Raw genomic sequence first — 20,135 nt, 5'->3', positions numbered from 1 at the left:
AAAATATATATGCTACAACACAGATGAACCTTGAAAACATTACACTAATTGAAAGAAAGCATACACAAGAGATCATCTATCATATGATTCCATTTATACAAAATGTCTAGGAAAGGCAAATCTACAGAGACAGAAAGTAGATTGGTGGTTGTATGGAGCTGGGAGTGGGAATGGAGATTAAATGGACAGGAAGAATCTTATTGATTGATAAAAATGTTTTTAAAATTGGATTATGGTAATGGTCGCAAAACTAGGTACATTTGTGAAAAATCACTGAATAGTATGCTTATAATGGGTGAGTTTTATGTTATGTAAATTGTACCTCAATTAAGTTTAAAAAATAGGTCTTTGAGGCTTAGAAGAAACGACACCAAAATAACAAAAAAAGAAATACAAAATCAAACATGGATGAAACAGGAAAAAAACAAAAACAAAACAGTAGAGTGGATCAAAATATACAAAGCTGGTTCTTTGAAAAGACCAGGAGTATAGTTACTGTGAACCTAAATAAAAATAAGAGTGAACAGATACACAGAAGATAAAGATGCTTTAAAGCCTACCTCCCAGGTCATGGTTTTTAAATATCCTTTCCTACAAAAGGGACCCAGGGCTCCTTGGAGAAATGGCATCAGAATGGGACAAGGAAAGTACAAGGTGAGCCTTGGATATCTTATGTCAAAAAAGTGCCCCAAGACTAATGGGGGTCACATCAAAAGGACACCTAAGCCAACTTAAAGGATCCAAATGGCCAAATTTGGTAATCTTGTACTTAAAACAGATAATAACAATAGTAAATAATGAGTACATTGAATCAAAAAATGTTCATGGGTGCACAATAATGTTCAAAACACTAGGGAAAGGGGAGGCTCCTTTACAGAAGAATGCCAACTAATAATGTAGAAGAAATGGTACAGTTAAAATTTTCTAATTTTAATTCTACCATTTTGCAACTCCCAGTATAATTACTAATTTAGGCCAAGAATTATCAATTGATAGGAAAACAAAAACCATATGAGAAAAGGATTTTCACATATTCTTAACTTATGATCCTATAGATTACTTTCTAATTACAAAGGGATACATACATATCTACAAATGAAGGAAATTGATGGTCATGGTCTTAAGCAAATGATTTCGCAACACCAGAAGCAGGATAGCTGGTATTATGTGCCTCCTGATGTAATACATGGAACAGTGTTTGGCAAACTACTGCCTATTGGCCAAATCTAGTCCAACACTTTTGTACAGCCCTTAAGCTAAGACTGGTTTTACATTTTTAAATGGTTCGAAGGGGAAAAAAAAAAAAAAAGGAAGAATAATATTTCGTGTCACATAAAAATTAAATAAAATTCAAATTTCAGTGTCCATATAGTTTTATTGGAACATAGCCATATTCATTTATTTATGATTTGTCTGTGGCTGCCTTCTTGCTATAGTGTAGTTGAACAGTTATGATAAATCTTCATGGCCTGCAAAGCCTAAAATACTTAGTATCTGGCCCTTTACAGGAAGTTTGCTGACCTTCCAAGAGAAAGTATACAACATCACTTACAAAGTATTCTTGCCAAAAATGTTTTAACTTGGGCCAGGTGCGGTGGCTCACGCCTGTAATCCTGACACTCTGGGAGGCCGCAGAGGCAGGTGGATTGTTTGAGCTCAGGAGTGCGAGACCAGCCTGAACAAGGGCGAGACTTTCGTCTCTATTATAAATAGAAAGAAATTAGCTGAGCAACTAAAAATATATACAAAAAATTAGCTGGGCATGGTGGCACATGCCTGTAGTCCCAGATACTGGGGAGGCTGAGGCAGGAGGATTGCTTGAGCCCAGGAGTTTGAGGTTGCTGTGAGTTAGGCTGATGCCACGGCACTCTAGCTGGGGCAACAGAGTGAGACTCTTTCTCAAAAAAAAAAAAAAAAAAAAAAGTTTAACTTGAACCTAATCATGAGGAAACAATCAGATAAATCCAATAATGTGGGATATTACACAAGTGGGCTGACACTTCAAAATATTAATCAAAAGATACTAGAGAGACATAACCAAATGCAATGCAGGAAGCCTGATTAGATCCTGGAGCATGCGAGGGGTGGGGGGGAGGACTATAAAAGACATTTTGGAGACAAGTGGGAAAATTTGAATAGAGACTATAAATTAAACGATATTGTGAAATTACTGTTAATCTTCCTACATGTGATGATGATATTGTGGTAACACGTCTATATTCTCAGGAGATGGATGCTGAAATATTCAGGCATTGAAGTGCTATGGTTTCTACAACTTACTTTTAAATGGTTCAGGAAAAAATAGTGTACGTAAGAGAGAAAAAGCAAGAGAAGGCAAATGTAGCAAAGTGTTTAATAATTGGTGAATCTAGGTGAAGGGAATACAGGTGTTCATTGTGCTATACAGTGTTTTAACTTTTCTGTGGGTTAAAATTTCCAAGATTAAAAGTTGAAGGAAAAAATGTATCTGTATACTACTTTTCTTTAAAAGAGTTCAAAACACTTCTGATTTGGCCGGGCGCGGTGGCTCACGCCTGTAATCCTAGCTCTCTGGGAGGCCGAGGTGGGCGGATTGTTTGAGCTCAGGAGTTCGAAACCAGCCTGAGCAAGAGCGAGACCCCGTCTCTACTAAAATTAGAAAGAAATTAATTGGACAACTAAAAATATATAGAAAAAATTAGCCGGGCATGGTGGCGCATGCCTGTAGTCCCAGCTACTTGGGAGGCTGAGGCAGGAGGATCGCTTGAGCCCAGGAGTTTGAGGTTGCTGTGAGCTAGGATGACGCCACGGCACTCTAGCCCGGGCAACAGAGTGAGACTCGGTCTAAAAAAAAAAAAAAAAAAAAACACTTCTGATTTTTATTTTACTACTTTACAAATATTTAATGATGAATGACTTAGTGTCACAAAACTCTACAATATACCATTAGAAATAATACACTAATTCATAAATGGGGAAGTAGAGGCCAAGGCTGAAGGCCACATAAGAGAGAGTTAAAATTAGATTTTCAGTTTCCTGCCAAACAGTCCTCAGCTTTTATTTTTTCTTTCTTTTTGCACTAGAACATTTAAGGAGAGGCTTTAAAAATGGAACATCCTGAGACTGCCTGGCTATATGTGTAGTGACATCATATATTTTCCACTTTCAAAGCTAAAAAAGAGATCCTCTAGACACGAGGTCATTCTATAATATTTCTGATTCCTGTCATAACTGGCATAAAAGTTCAAACATTCCCATTTCATAAAGAGACCTAGGATCACCTTAAGAGTTTGGTATTACCTTTAAGTGTTTCAGGAGTTCTCTGCCTAGTTCATAGTCCAATTTGATGGCAAACACAAAGTGTAGAATGATGGTGCCTTCCACATGACGAAGTTCACCTGATGGCACAGTAACAAGATCCAACAGCCTAAAAGATCCAATAGAAAGGTAAGAGCTATCATTCGAGTGAGAGACAAGTGCAGGTGCTGTGATGAACAAGAAGACCGACTCAAACTGAATGCATATAATCACTGGAGGAGTGAAGTAGAAATTTTACTGCCCCATTCTCTGCTCCTTTTTATAACAAAATTTCATGAAAGAATTGTATACGATCAATTCCACTTCATTATCTCATAGTGTCTTCCCAGTCCAATCCAATTCAATCAGGCTTCTATCCTCTTCCTACCCTTCCCTCCATGGCATTTGACTATTCTTGCAAGGGTCACAAATGACCTCCACATTACCAAAAGCAATAAAGTTCCACCTTAATTAACATCTCAGCAGATGTGACACAATTAGCACTTCTTTCTTGAAATACTTTTTTCTCTTAGCTTCCAGGGCACTGTCACTGGCCTCTTCACAATTTTTTTTTTTTTTTGCTGGCTCATCTCCCCCTATTGCTTGACAGTAAAATGGTGGAATGCCTCTAAGCTCAGTCTTGGGTCTCTTTTTCTTCATGCTTTTCCTAGACAATCCCATCCAGTCCCATGGCATTAGTCCCTTCAAATCTATATCTCCAGGTCAGGCCTCTCCCTACGACTTCAGACTACCCGCTCAACACCTTCTTATGGGTTGCTAATATACATCTCGAACCTAATGTGGTCAAAACTGAACTCATTATTTTCTCCAAAACCTGCTTCTCTGTCAGCTTTTCCTAACTCAGTATCTAAGACCACCTTCTAATCAACTGTTTAAGCCAAATAACTAGGAGGTATTTAGATTCGAAGCAATAGGCTGCACAGGGGTTAACAGCATGAACTCTGCAGCCAAACTGCCTGCATTCAAATCTCAGCACCACCACTTTCTGGCTATATAATCTTGGGAAATTCCTTAATTTCTCTGTCGCTTGGTTTCCACATCCATAAAATACAGGCAAAATAGGGTTGTGAGGTTTAAAGTGCTTAGAACAGCACCTGGCACAGAATAAGCACTCTACAAATGTTTGCTTAAAAAAAAAAAATCCTCTCTCTCAAACATGCCACACTGTGCTCTGCCTTTGTACTATTTCCCTACCTGAAAATGTTCTTTTCTCTGATCTATATATTATGGCCCTTACCATTCAAGCTTCAGTTACAATAGCGCCTTCTCAAAGAGGTTTTCCCTGACCCCACCCATCTAATGTAGCTGTGGTGTCACTGTCACATCATCCATTTGAATCATCTGCATAGCGCTTTCTACTCTAACGTTTTTCTTGTGATTTTCTTTTCTTTTCTCATCAAAATAGAGCAGGGACATTGTGTGACTGGTTGTCACTATAACCCCAAGGCTAAATAGTTCCTAGCAGAGAGCTGACATTTAATAAATAGGTTTTGAATCTGTAACTTACAGGACAATTATCACTATTTCCCCAAAATGCAAACAGAAGAGCTGAAAAGGCTGCATTATTCTCTTAACTTTATTACTAGACAGCCAGGAGAAGATTAGGGAAGTTCTGTGCTGAGGTGAAGGTAGGGGGTGAAAGAGAAGATAAGGAAGTAGCTAAAATGCACAATGAGTAGATAAATTTGTAAAAATGATGTTTATTTCTACACTATATTACTCACTCATCACCACTCTGTTCCTCAGCATGTTGCTTATCTAGCTCATTGAAGAAGGCTATGATCCCTTCCAAAACACTCTTTCTGCTTCCCTGAAAGAAGACAAAATAGGTAAGGTCACCCAATTAAAAGGCAAATAACCAAATTGAATTTAATGTACTTTGTAACCTAAAGAATTCTCAAGTACAATTTTTTTAAGAAAGCTACAACCTAGAGTCAAACTGAGAATGTTTCAACTTTCATGTTGAAACAGGATTTGAAATACCTCTTTACTGTCAGACTTTAAGGGGTTTATAGTCTATCTTTCCTGAGATTTTTATCGCTTTTACTATCACAAAGAAAATGTAGTAATATGAGATAATGTATGTTTTCCTTAGCTGAGGAGCATGACCTTTTTACTAGCCCAAATCACTACACATGAAATGAAAGCATCCATGTCCTAATACATAAACCAAAAATATAAATATGCTGAATGTCTCTAACTCATCGTACCACCAAAAATCCAAGAGAAATACTTTTTTATTTATACCTTTGAAGAGAGAACCAGAAGCTGATAGACCAAAGGTGGTATTTCTTGAAGATTCATCTTGGAGAACATCCTCAACACCTTTTCCACCACCAATTCCGCCTCTTCTTCAGTCAGAGGAACATCCCTGTGGATCAAAGATTCTAAAGGCTGCAGCCACAGCCTAACTGTCTTACTTTTAGAAATTCAATTCAGAGCTTTATAATGGTTAAAATTCCATTAAACATATTTTAAGAAATAAAATTTGGGGGCGGGGAATTAAGGAGACAATAGAATATTGTAACTGCCTCTTTTGATTTTTCACTAATGAAGAACTTTTAACCGATAATGTTACCTAAGCAAAAGCATCTTGGAAAAAAATCATAAACTTGTATTTTAAATAAATAAATAAAGCCAAAAAGGAGATGGGGATGGGGAGGGAATTTGTAACAGAAAACAGATGTTCTAATACTCTTATTCAGGAGGAACTGGTGTTTGAGTTTGCTGTTTCAATTTCTAGTAGATAAGTTCACAAAACATGGTATAAAAACAAAAGGGAAAGATGATGCTTACTTGAACATGGAGGTGAGTTGGATTACATATTGCTGGTCCCATCTGTTTAAGGAAAATGACAAAGAACATAAAAGCTTATTTCATTTTAACTTATTTACATGTAACTATAAAATTAATAAGGAGGAAAAAAATAGTGCCATTTCAAGTCTGATTTTGCAATACTGGGAAACAAGATCAAAGAAATACAATTTAAAATAATGAAATAGCAGTTTTTAACCTATTGGGCAAAATCAAGAAGTCTGATGACACTCAGTGCTGGTGAGATTGTGAGAAACAAACATTCTTCAGATACTGTTTTAGAGAGTGCATGACAAGTTAGCAATACTTACCAACTTTAAAAATGCAAATAACCACATACCCACTCAATTTACTATTTGAAATATATTCTTGTAAATGCTTGTAAAAAGTAATCTAGATATATAAAGACATTCATTAAAACACTTTTTATAATAGCAAAAAACTGGAAACAATCAAATAATCCAATAAATGGAGACAGGCCAAATAATAGAACACTACAGAACTACTAAAAAGAATGACTTAGAATTGTATATGCTGACGTGAACAGATGTGTTAAATAAATAATGCAATATATATTACAACATAATTTGAATAAATTCTTACATAATTAAAAGCAAACAAACATACATGTTCTGGTACATGCTTAAAATTATTTATGTAAAGGATCTTACGTAAGGAAACATAAAAGCTATTATATCTGGCTTAAATAATCTTGGGTATTCCCTTGTTCTTTTTAACATACCCAAGTGTAATCATTAGTATTGTGTAAGTTAGCATTCTCTTTATATTGTTGACTATATATAGTAAGGATTTTTCATCTTTAATGTATATCTTAACGCATTTGATTTTTAATGGGTATAAATTTCATGGAGTGACTCTACCTTAATTTACATACCATAACTTACATGTTTCTATTACCATATGCTTACATTGGTCACAAATTTCTATGCTGAACATGTTCACAGATGAGGATTTTTTGTATGTTGGAGTCTTTCCTTAGGGTAGATTCCCAGAAATACAATAACTGGTTAAATGATAAAAATATGACTTGTATATTCCACTCCCTCAAAAAAATATAAAAGATATAGCAGCAGGGTGACTTCCCTAGCCTTAAGGACCTTGGGACTACAAACAATACTTAGAGGACTAAATTGCTGTGTTAACGATAGACAGTCAAGTAAACAGAAACTATACACATAGTTTTAGAGCACAGAATACAGTAAATCATCTTTCTCAAAAATTTATTGCAGACTAAATGGTTTTATAGTGGTATATTATAAACAAAGAAAAAATGGACTAAAAACTTTATAAATTCCCGGAATAAATGGTGTTCTTTCTCTGGCCACCTGTAGTCCTGAGAAAGTTCTACACATTAATAAGAAAGACTCACCTGCCAGAACAGAGGGTGTTAATCAATTGCTTCTTACATTCTTCCCCACTCAGTTCGCCTAGAAATGCAAAATACACTGAGAAATAATTTGACTTTGTGAATAGAGACAAAACCACTAAAATTGGGAGAAAATTACCTTTTCCATAAGCCATATTTCCCTTTTTGGTGGTCAAGGCAGTGAGAATAATAGGCAATAACTCCAGAGATTTTCCATTTACTAGATTGCCTTCTTTGATAGCACTAATAAACTCATTGGCTAATTCAACCAATAATGGTCCTGGAAAATGGTGAGCCTAAAAGTTCATGGGATAAAGAAAATCTTAAGCAGAAATCCAACGTTTGATATTTCCTTCCAAGAAATAAAGTCTTTAGCTACAATAACTGAATTGATATCGAGACCCAGAAATGGTCCTATAAAGGATTCATAGAATTATTTTGTTCTGACACTTATAACTGTAAAGCATTTCAAAGGTCAGAATCTTCCATCAACTCCCTAACATTTTCAAATATGCCAACTCTTCAAAGAGATATGTCAATGGTACCAGAAATATAATGTATACATCGAGGTGGTTTATTGCCCTTTCATCCACTTTTTTGTTTTTTAATAACAGCTCTTATTCATAAACAGGAACTACGCTAGGGTTGGCACTTAAGTTTTCCTTCCCTCAATAAATTACAAACCAAAAAAAAAAACCTACCCCAAAACAAAAAAGATTTTGTCTTCCATCTTACCTCCAGCATTAGTAATCCTATGATCTCAGATGCTACTTCTTTCTGCAAATCCCCTGATTCCACCAACTGGATACAATAAGTGTATATCTTACGTCTCCTAAGAGTTCCAGCTTTCTCAGAGCAGGGGGAACCTTATTGTTTTAAACAGGTGGTACAGAAACAAAGAAATCTTACAATGTTGATGTGTAAATAGGAAAGACAAACAGGTTTGTAGTTTAATAAAAAAATAGAATTACTGCTATATCAAAGGCAAGGAAAAAAAGAAAGAATTATCAAACTTCTGGTTACTACAGTGTTTAGAATAGCAACATTTAGGAGCTTTGACAAAGCGCTAGATTTAGCTAAAGTAAAGGGATTGAAATGTCATCTTTTCTTCATTTGCCTATTTCATTAATTTAACTTAATTATTACATAGTACAGGAGAAAGAAACCTTCTAATATATCTTACAGCTTTTGGGGAATCCAGTAACCTAAATTTAATGCCTTTGACATAATTCATTTCAAAATGTCATCACTAAGTGATGTCAACAGGAACAGAGTAATAAGGATGCTGGCAAATCCTCTCCTCCATAAAAGATACGAGAACACTGAAAAAATAGTCAAAATCAACTTGTTCAGAACTCTAGAAGTTAACCAAAGGCTTAAAACAATCCAGGGAGCAAGAAAAAAAGCTGAGTCTCAGTAAGAACAGTAACTTTTGTGGCATTTTAACATGCCTTCATCATATTCCTTGCCCCTAACCCAGCAGTATGGAAAAAATACCCCTATAGCATGGTGAAAGCCAGTAGCTTGGCATCCTCTGGAGGAGACAGAATGCGGCTGGAGCTCCTCCAAAGCCCAATTCCCAGAGATAATTGTCATTATTTGACCTGATTGTTTGCTAGAAATTTTTATTAGCAAGCTTGTCTTTATTTGACCTTAGAGCTTAACCAGTACAAACACGATTTTACCCAGGGGCATTTGCTAAATCAGTTGCAAAGTGATTAATACTGTTGCTGCCAGAGGCAGCAATAAGAGTTGGGCAAATAAGCTGACCAAAAAAATGTAAAGGATATCCTTTACATTTTTTGTAAATGTAAAGAAGGGAGAAGATCCAAATTACTAAAATCAAGAATGAGAGGGAGATTACTACCAAGCTTAGAGAAATAAAAAGGATTATAAAGGAATATGATGAACAATTGTATACTAATAAATTAGATAACATATGAAATAGACCAACTGCTAGAAAGACACAAACTATCAAAATCGACTCAAGAATAAACAGAGGCTGGACACAGTGGCTCACACCTGTAATCCTAGCACCCTGGGAGGTTGAAGTGGGCAGGATCGTTTGAGGTCAGGAGTTTGAGACCAGCCTGAGCAAGAGACCCTGTCTCCACTAAAAATAGAAAAATTTGCCAGACAACTAAAAATAGAAAAAATTAGCCAGGCTTGGTGGCACATGCCTGTAGTCCCAGCTACTCAGGAGGCTGAGGCAGGAGGATCACTTGAGCCCAGGAGTTTAAGGTTGTTGCTGTGAGCTAGGCTAATGCCATGGCACTCCAGCCTGAGCAACAGAGTGAGACTCCGTCTCAAAAAAAGAAAAAAAAGAATAGAAAATCTCAACAGACCAAGACATGGAATTAGTAATCAAAACCACTTACTAAGCTACAAAGAAAAGCCTAGAACCAGGTGGCTTCACTTGTGAACTCACCAATGTTTAATGAAGAATTCACATCAATCCTTCACAAACTCTTCTAAAAAACAGAAGGGAATACTTTCCTAACTTATCCTATGAGGCCAGTATTATCCTCATACCAAAACCAAAGACATAAGAAAACTACAGTTCACCATCTCTTGTGAATATAGATGGAAAAATCCTCAACAAAATATTAGAATTGGCCGGACGCAGTAGCTCACGCCTGTAATCCTAGCACTCTGGGAGGCCGAGGCGGGTGGATCGCTCAAGGTCAGGAGTTTGAGACCAGCCTGAGCAAGAGCGAGATCCCGTCTCTACTAAAAAATAGAAAGAAATGATTTGGACAACTAAAAATATATATATAAAAATTAGCCGGGCATGGTGGCACATGCCTGTAGTCCTAGATACTCGGGAGTCTGAGGCAGAAGGATTGCTTGAGCCCAGGAGTTTGAGGTTGCTATGAGCGAGGCTGATGCCACGGCACTCTAGCCCGGGGAACAGAGCAAGACTCTGTCTCAAAAAAAAAAAAAAAAAAAAAAAATATTAGAATCTACCAATATTTAAAAAGAATTATACACCATAACTAAGCAGGATTGGTTCAATGTACAAAAATCAATGTAATACACAATATAAATACAACAAACAAAGGATAAATAATAAAGAATAGAAACCACATGATCATATCAATAGATGCAGAAAAAGCATTTGAAAAATCCAATACCCTTTCATGATAAATACATTCGACAAACTAGGTATAGAATGGAAATCCCTGAATCTGATAAAAGGATGCCTATGAAAAACCCACAGCTTGGCGAGTGTGGTGGCTCAAGCCTGTAATCCCAGCACCCTGGGAGGCTCAGGCAGGAGGATCGCTTGAGGTCAGGAGTTCAAGACCAGCCTAAGCAACAGCAAGACCCATCTCTATTAAAAATAGAAAAAATTAATTGGGCAACTAAAAATAGAAACAAAAAATTAGCCAGGTGTGGTGGCGAGCTCCTGTAGTCCTAGCTACTTGGGAGGCTGAGGCAGGAGGCTCACTTGAGCCCCGAAGTTTGAGGTTGCTGTGAGCTATGCTGACACCACAGTACTCTAACCTGGGCAACAAAGCAAGACTCTGTCTCAAAAAAAACCCCCCCAAAACCCACAGCTAATATCAAACTCAATGGTGAAAGACTAAAAAAGCTCTCCTAAGATCAAGAACAAGAAAAGGATGTCCATTCTCACCACCTTCTATTCAACATTGTACTGGAAGTTCCAATCAAAGCAATTATGTAAAATAAATATATAAAAGGCATCCAGACTGAAAAAGAAGTAAAACTATCTCTATTCACAGATGACATCATCTTCTAAACAGATAACCTTAATCCACAAAAAATAAATAATTAGAGGTAACAAGTACAGGAAGGTTGCAAGATGAGTTCAACATGCAAAAACCTACTGCATTTCTATATACTATTAGACTGCATTAAGATAACAATTCCATTTAAAATAGCATCAAAAAGAATACTAAGGAATAAATTTAACAAAAAAGTACAAGTACCCATGATATCCAAAACAATCCTGAAAAAGAAAAACCAATTTGAAGGATTTATACTTCTGGATTGTAAATCTTACTGTTATACAAAGCTACAGTAATCATGGCCATGTGGTACTGACAAAAGATAAGACATATAGATCAAGGCAATAGAACTGAGAACCCAGATATAAATACTCACATTTACAGGCAATTGAGTTTTGATAAGGGTGCCAAATGGGGAAAAGAATGAAGATGGACCCCTACCTCACACCACACACAAAAATTAACTCAAAATGGATCAAATACCTAAATGCACAAGCTAACGCTATAAAATCTTTTAGAAGAAAACATAGGTATAAATCTTTGTGACCTTGGATTAGGCAGTATTTTCTGAGATATGACACCAAAAGTACAAGCAACAACAATAACAAAATAGATAAACAGGACATCATCAAAATTAAAAACTTTATCTTCAAAGGACACCAACAAAAAAGAAAAACTCACAGAATGGGAGAACATTTTTGCAAATTATATACCCAATAAGGGACTTGTATCTAGAATACAATAACAAAAAGCTAGTACAAGTCAATATTAAAAGATAAATAATGTGATTTTTAAAAGGGCAAAGAATATTAATAGACATTTCTTCAACGAAGATATCCAAATGAACAGTAAGCACGTGAAAAGATGTTTGACATCATTATCCATCAGAAAAATGCAAATCAAAACCATGAGATACCACTTCACACTCAGTAGGATGGCTAGAATGAAAAAGACACATAATAACAAGTTTTGTTGAGTATGTGGAAAAATCGACGTCCATAGTCACTCTGGAAAATAGCTCGGCAGTTTCTCAAGCAGTTATACTTAAGAGTAACCATATGATCCAGCAATTCCATTCCTAGATATATACCCAAGAGAAATGAAAACATATGTTCCCACAAAACTTGTACACAAATGTTCACAGCAGCATGATTCATTGTGGCTAGAAAGCAGATACAACCTAAATGTTCATCAACTCATGAACAGAAAAATGTGGTAGGTACGGCCATACAATGGAATATTATTTGGCAGTAAAAAGAAATGAAGTACTGATACATGCTACAACATACCTTTATAATATATTAAGTGAAAAAAGTCAGTCAAAAAAGACCATATATAGAATGATCCCATTTTTATGAAATGTCCAGAATAGGCAAATCTATAGAGACAGAAAGTGGATTAGTGGTTTCTTAGAGTTGGAACGGATTGGGGATTTGATGAGATGACAGCTAACGGGTACAACTTCTTTTAGGGGTAATGAAATGGTTTTCAAATTGATTGTGGTAATGGATGCACAACTCTGTGAATATACTAAAAGCCATAGAATTGCATATTTTTCTTTTTTTTTTTTTTGAGACAGAGTCTCGCTTTGTTGCCCGGGCTAGAATGAGTGCCGTGGCATCAGCCTAGCTCACAGCAACCTCAAAGTCCTGGGCTCAAGCAATACTTCTGCCTCAGCCTCCCGAGTAGCTGGGACTACAGGCATGCGGCACCATGCCCGGCTAATTTTTTCTATATATTTTTAGTTGTCCAGATCATTTCTTTCTATTTTTTTTGGTAGAGACAGGGTCTCGCTCAGGCTGGTCTCGAACTCCTGACCTTGAGCAATCCACCCGCCTCGCCTCCCAGAGTGCTAGGATTACAGGCGTGAGCCACCTGTGCCCGGCCTTAGAATTGCATATTTTAAGTGTGAACTGTATAGTATGTTAATTATCTCAATTTAAAAACATTTACACTTTTAAAGGGTGAATTTTTTTTTTTTTTTTTTTTTCAGACAGAGTCTTACTGTGTTGCCCGGGCTAGAGTGCTGTGGCGTCAGCCTAGCTCACAGCAACCTCTCACTCCTGAGCTCAAGTGATCCTCCTGCCTCAGCCTCCCGAGTAGCTGGGACTACAGGTACGCGCCACCATGCCTGGCTAATTTTTTCTATTTTTAGTTGTTTGGCTAATTTCTTTCTATTTCTAGTAGAGACGGGGTCTCGGTCTTGCTCAGGCTGGTCTCAAACTCCTGAGCTCAAGCAATCCTCCCGCCTCGGCCTCCCAGAGTGCTAGGATTACAGGCGTGAGCCACCACGCCCGGCCTAAAGGGTGAATTTTTTAGTATATGGTTTATATCTCAATTTTTAAAATGTCATCAGCAGTTAACTATTGGTCATATACATGATTGATTAAATAAGATTAAAATGATTAGGAGGTTGTTTCCATAAGTACTTGATAATCCATGCTACTTTTAAACCAGGCTTTCTAAATCTTAAATCTTACCTTAAATAAGGTAAAAATAAGGTTAGTCACAAAAGTAGGAGCCATGATAATTTGTCCCAGGTTTATCCGTTCAAGAAACAAACTACCCGGGCTAGGTGAGGTGGCTTATGCCTACAATCCTAGCACTCTGGGAGGATGAAGCGGGAGGACGGCTTGAGGTCAGGAGTTGAAGAATAGCCTGAGCGAGAGTGAGACCCCATCTCTACTAAAAATAGAAAAAATCAGCCAGGCGTGGTGGCATGTGCCTATAGTCCAGCTCCTCAGGAGGCTGAGGCAGGAGGATCACTTGAGCCCAGAAGTTTGAGGTTGCTATGCTATGAGCGAGGCTGACGCAATGGCACTCTAGCCGGGACAAGAGAGCGAGACTCTGTCTCAAAAAAGAAAAGAAAAAAACTACCCTTATTTCTTCCACTTGGGACCGTATCTGAGCAGCTGCTGCTCATCTTTCATTATTTCCTTTTCTCTGATATTTCTACAAAATATTTAGCAAGTTTTCATAAACGTTGACTCAACCAACTTTGAAAGTTCTTTCATGAACAAGAAGATATGTTTTCGTACCCTCGCAGCGAAGACTCAATTTACTTGGGAGGAGAAAAATAAATTGAGTTAACACACCTTGTAAGAATCCAAAGCCACTTTTAATTTTTGCCTTGTACAATTTTATCCTACAAGAATTTGTGAAACCACTGGGAGTCACAATCTGAAACAACATAGACTGGTCCTTGTTTAAGATAGGAAAACAAGTATCCCTCACAAAGAATTAAGAATCTCTATATAAGGCACCCAAGATATTCCATTTCATTAAAGCCCAGAGCTCCCTAGCCCCTGGTTAAGCACAGATTAAGTACTAAACATTGCTGTTCTCTTCTCTACAATTTTAAAAGCACAAGTAAACCAAAGCAGATTTTATGGAAAGTACATTCTTTACAGGCCCCCAAATCAGCAATACAATCTCAGGTAACACTTCAACTCCCTTCAGTAAAATTACTTAAGTCCACTAGATAGCAGAGTGATGATTTAGTTAATTCTGTAGAATCCTCAAAACACAGAATATGTTCCACTGGGGCTTCAAACAGTAAGAAAAGTAGCAATATAGGCCCAAAGTAAACAAATCTACCAATGAACTCAGGGAGATAGAAGTTACATTAATTATTACCTTTGAAGATGGCTCTCAGGAGTGCACCAGCAGCTTTTCCTTTCACTGCTTGATTCTGAAGGAGATCAGTCAACTGCAATCAAAGAAAGAAAAAGTTTCAAATCTCTGGTAACACTCCTCTACCCCAATGACCTAAACACTCAACATGAAAAGGCATTCCTTTTTTAGGTTCAGATCATTCAGAGACATAATCTTTATTTAGATGGAGCAGGGTAGATTTTAATAGGATGCTGGACTGTCAAGACTAAAATCTACTCATACATTCATTCTATAAACATTGAGTACTTAATCAGCATTGGCTATGTGCTATATTTTTGGGATACACATTCATTCAACAAATACTTTTTGAGCACGTTTTTTCCCTGAGGCTCAACATAAGCATAAAAAAGACAAACATGGAAAGGGTAGGAGGGGAACAGGTGACAGAAAAAGAATCAGAAAAAAAATTGTAAAGGAAACAAATAAGAGGCTGAGATAGACAATAATTGAGAAAAGAAAGGCAACTTCAGCTAGGGTAATAAGGGAAGGCTTCTCTGAGGTAGGTGATATTTAAGCAGAAACCTGGAGGATGAGAAAGAGCTAGTTATGCAAACGGAGGAAAGGATATTCCAGATAGAGAAATCATCATGTACCGGGGCCCTGAAGAAGCATATTTGAGGCCAAGGACTCGGAAAGGAAAAAGACCAATAGACTAATATGGCTGGAGAGTAGTAAGGAAAAGAGTAGCAGAACATGAGTTTGGAGACATGGGCAAGGCCCAGACTATGAAGAATCGTAGAAAGCTTAGCTTTTGTCTAAGTGCAACAGAAGCTTCTACAGATAAAAAAAAAAGAGTGATATAATAGGTTTTTTTTAAAAAAAATCATTCTCCAAAAAAAAAAAAAATCATTCTTGCTCTTTGTGTACAGAATGGGTTGTGGGAGGTTTAAAACTGAAACAGGGATAACTGTGTTCAAGTTAGAGATGATAGCGGCCTAGACCAAAGAGATAGCAGGGGAGATGTTATGGGCCAAATTATGCATATTAAACTGCTAACACCTATTACCTACAGATGTGACCTTATCTGGAAATTGCGTTGTTGCAGATGTAATTAGGTGAGGTCATTAGGGTGGGCCTAATCCAATATGACTGATGCCGTTATAAAAGGGGGAAATCTGGACATAGATACCCACACAAAAAGAATGCCATATGAAGATGAAAGCAGAGAGCAAGTGATACAAGCCAAGGAACACCAAAGATTGCAGCAAACCACCTAAAGATAGGTGAGGGGCACAGAGCAGATTCTCACAGCCCTCAGAAGGAACCAACCCTGCTAACACCTTGATCTTCAACTTCTAATCTCCTGAACTGTGAAACAATAAATTGCTCTTATTTAAGGTATTCAGTCTGTGGTACCTTTGTAACAGCAGCTTAGCACACTAATACAGAAGATGAAGAAAAGTAGATAGATTCAAAATATATTTGAGAGCTAGAAATAGTAGATAGTTTCCACTGGAAGAAAAGCTAGAAAAGTAGATTCTGGCCGCATGCAGTGACTCATGCCTGTAATCCCAACACCTTGGGAGGCTGTGGCAGGAGGATTGCTTGAGGCCAGGAGTTCGAAACCAACCAACCTAAGCAACATAGCAAGACTTCATCTCTACAAAAAATTTAAAAATTAGCTGGGTGTGGTGATGCACGTCCCAGCTACTCAGGAGGCTGAGGCAGGAGGATCGCTTGAGCCCTTGGGGTTGCAGTGAGCTATGACTGTATTCTGCACTCCAGCTTGGGCAACAAAATAAGACCCTGTTCCCCCCACACATCCCCACAAGTTGATTCAAGATATATTTGAGAGCTAGGAATAGAAATTCCTCATAGTTTGGAAAGTGAAAGGGGTATAATGATGAAGAAAAAGAAGAAATTAAGAAGTACTCCTAAATTTCTGGCTTAAGCAACTAACTGGGTGGACGGTGGCATCATCCATTGACATGGTAAAAATGTGGGATTAAGCAAGCATCTAAATCATTCACCTTGAGGGCTTTCTAAAACAGATTGCTGGATTCTACTCATAGTTTCTGATTCAGCAGGTGTGCTACGGGGCTCAGAATGCTGAGATATCCAAGTGGACGTGCCAAGCAGACAACGAGATATGCCAAAGTAGAGCATCAATCGAAATAGATGAGACCATCCAGGAAGAGAAAGAAAAGCAAAGAGAAACACCAACAATCAGTCATTAAAAAGAGAAGCAGCCACCAGTAAAGATGACTGAGCAGGTACAGTCAATAATATGGGAAGATAATCCAGAGAGAGGAGCGTCACAAAAGCCAACACAAATAAAACAATAATTTGATCTTATCCACAACTACATGAGCTTGTTCTTTCTAACTGAAGTCCATCTCTCCCTTCTTAAATATATAATAAGGAAGTATCTGAGTGCTCTTAACTACACCCTCTAACTTGATATAATTCTTAGAGCAGTGGTTCTCAACCAGGGGTGATTTCTGTCTCCAAGGGGACACTGGACAATGTCTAGAGACAAATCTGGCTGTCATGACTGAAAGGGTGCTACTAGAATCTAGTGGGTAGAGGTCAGGGATGCTACTATAAATATTCTGCAGTACGCAGGAGAATCCACTACAACAAAGAATTATCCAGTACAAAATATAAGCAGTGCCAAGGTTGAGAAACTGATTCTTTTTTGAAAATGTTAAGTTTCTACAATGGCATAGGAGGGGGAAAAAAAGCTGGACCCAGAATCAGAAGACCTGGATGTGAATCCTGGCTGTGCCATTTACTAGCTATATAATCTCAGGTAAGTTATTTAGTCTATTATGTGTGTCCACTTCCCCACCTCAAAGGACTGAGATGATGGGTATAGGACCCTGTACAGGGCCTAACACTCAACAGGTGCTCAACGAATGTTAATTTTCTTCTATTTCCTCTGTCCTCTACTCCCCTTCCTCCTCCCCTACTTATGTGATCTTTAGTTTTCCTCTCTGACCTTACTCAGTTATGCTTTCTACTGCATTTTAAAACTTAGAAATAGGCCAGGTGTGGTTTCTCAGTGAGCTATAATGACACCACTGCACACAACGCAGGGAGAGACTTTTTTTTTTTTTTTGAGACTGAGTTTCATTCTGTCACCCTGGCTAGAGTGCGGTGGTGTCATCACAGCTCACCACAACTTCAAACTCCTCGGCTCAAGCAATCCTCCTGCCTCGGCCTCCTGAGGAGCTGGGACTACAGGTGCACACCACCACACCCAGCTAATTTTTTCTATTTTTGGTAGAGAAGGTGTGTAGCTTTTGCTCAGGCTGGTCTCAAACTCCTGACCTCAAGTAATCCTCCCACCCTGACCTCCCAGAGCATTAGGATTACAGGTGTGAGCCACCACGCCTGGCTGAGACTGTCTCAAAAACAACAAAAAACCTAAGAAATAGACCAATTAAAATTAAGTATCCTTATTTTAGAAGCCTTTAAAATTTTTCTATTAGTTGTTAGACTGGAAATATCAAATTAATAGAACAATCCAAATATAGATTTTTTTTTTTTTTTTAAATAGAACATTCCTCATTTTGTGTTGTCTGATGTTTCCGTGTGGTTAAACTGAATTTATGCAGTCTTAGATAGACACAGGTGATACTGTTTCCTTCTCTGAGTATCACATCTGGAGGCACATGATATCCACCCGTCCCTCATTGTTGATATTAATTCTAATCACCCAGTCAAGTGTGTTGCCTGATTTTCCCATGTTATAATTACTTTTCCCCCTCCCTTTGCAACCAGTAAGCAATTTGTAGGGAGACATTTAAGACTATGCAAATATCTTGCTTGTCATCCAATTTTCTCCCTGTATAATGGAAAAGCCGAGCAGAAATCACTGTTACTAGTATCAAAGTCAGTATCACCAGGAATGACAATGACATCATGAGTCCAGTGGTGTGATAGACTGAGAAGGGCATGGTACCACTTTTGTGGTCTTTTTTGCTAGGGATATGTGACCTCGGCTCAAGCATGACACCATCAAACAGGCCCCAACTGAGACATGTTCAGCAAAACAACTGATCAATACTCTTCAGGGCTAACGAGATCAAGCAGGACAAGGAAAGAAAATTGTTGCAGATTGCAGGAAATCAGCGGAAAATGACAACTAAGAGCAATGTAGGAGGATGCTGAGTGGGATCCTGAAACATAAAAAAGGGACATTAGTGGAAAAACTACTGGGAATAGTTAGAATAGGGTCTTTAGTTTCATTGACAGTTTTGTACCAATGTTCTTAAAATTCCCCTGGATTTAGCATCCATTGATAAAGTAAGATATTGCTGCTAAAGTTAATTCTTCATTCACGAAAGAATGAGGGAAATATTAGTATCATTCTACCCTAGTGACAGAACATATCTGGAGCCCCATGTTCAATTTGAGGTGTGTAACTTTTAAGGGAAATGGTGACAAAAAAGAAGTATTCAGAGGAAGGTGACCATGTTAGTGAAGGGACTTAAAACCAGGAAGAGCTGGAAGAACTTTTCTAACATTTACTCAGTGTCTACTGGATGTTTATTGAGTGCCTATCAGATGTTAGATCCTTTACATACATTATCTCATTTCATCCTCAAAAAAACCAGGACGAGGATTCTCTTTGTGATGAGCAAGGATCAGAGAAGTAATTCGTAGTATCCATACACATCATGGATTTTGTTCTAGTTCTTATTTTTGCTTATCTTATTTTATAGTATATATAATGTTAAAGCTTCCTCAAATTCCTTTTTGAAGTAGGTAAAATATAATTTCTAAATAAATAATTTAAATGCTGGTTTTAATCAAATCTTATCTATAGAATGATTCAAGTTGCACCTCATATGATATACTGTCCCAAAAAAACTACTACAAAAGCAGTCCTGGATAATTTCAAAGCAAAAAAATAAATCAAAGAGCATCCATACATCAATTCCCAGTTAGTATGTCAGATAACAGAGACTAAGATGCACCTTGCTTCAATGACTAAATGACTAGCCATAAAAATTCTCTTCAAAACATAATGCTCGGCCGGGTGTGGTGGCTCACGCCTGTAATCCTAGGTCTCTGGGAGGCCGAGGCGGGCGGATTGTTTGAGCTCAGGAGTTCGAAACCAGCCTGAGCAAGAGCGAGACCCCGTCTCTACTAAAAATAGAAAGAAATGATCTGGACAACTAAAAATATATAGAAAAATTAGCCGGGCATGGTGGTGCATGCTTGTAGTCCCAGCTACTCGGGAGGCTGAGGCAGGAGGATCG

The 20,135-nt window shown here is 37.7% G+C and overlaps 1 protein-coding gene across 3 annotated transcripts in view; it reads right to left on the bottom strand.

Moving 5' to 3' along the window:
* The window catches only part of FANCI (Fanconi anemia, complementation group I), a 76,148-nt gene that overhangs the window by 51,859 nt on the left and 4,154 nt on the right, over nucleotides 1-20,135 (bottom strand). For 2 of the 3 annotated variants that reach the window (XM_012643744.1, XM_012643745.1), the window contains exons 3-10: nucleotides 14,887-14,959; nucleotides 8,234-8,364; nucleotides 7,638-7,794; nucleotides 7,502-7,559; nucleotides 6,094-6,135; nucleotides 5,545-5,668; nucleotides 5,022-5,107; nucleotides 3,280-3,406 (exon numbers count right to left, since the gene is read on the bottom strand). In XM_012643744.1, the coding sequence (XP_012499198.1) occupies nucleotides 3,280-3,406; nucleotides 5,022-5,107; nucleotides 5,545-5,668; nucleotides 6,094-6,135; nucleotides 7,502-7,559; nucleotides 7,638-7,794; nucleotides 8,234-8,364; nucleotides 14,887-14,959 (798 nt within the window). Of the gene's footprint in view, nucleotides 1-3,279; nucleotides 3,407-5,021; nucleotides 5,108-5,544; nucleotides 5,669-6,093; nucleotides 6,136-7,501; nucleotides 7,560-7,637; nucleotides 7,795-8,233; nucleotides 8,365-14,886; nucleotides 14,960-20,135 lie in introns of those variants that run through there. The other variant, XM_012643746.1, reaches the window with a different exon arrangement.

This window comes from Propithecus coquereli, unplaced genomic scaffold, assembly GCF_000956105.1.
Source record: "Propithecus coquereli isolate 6110/MARCELLA unplaced genomic scaffold, Pcoq_1.0 Scaffold20, whole genome shotgun sequence".
In the NCBI taxonomy this organism is placed as follows: domain Eukaryota; kingdom Metazoa; phylum Chordata; class Mammalia; order Primates; family Indriidae; genus Propithecus; species Propithecus coquereli.
The sequence above is the reverse complement of the archived record's forward strand: the minus strand, read 5'-3'. Positions and strand labels throughout refer to the sequence as shown.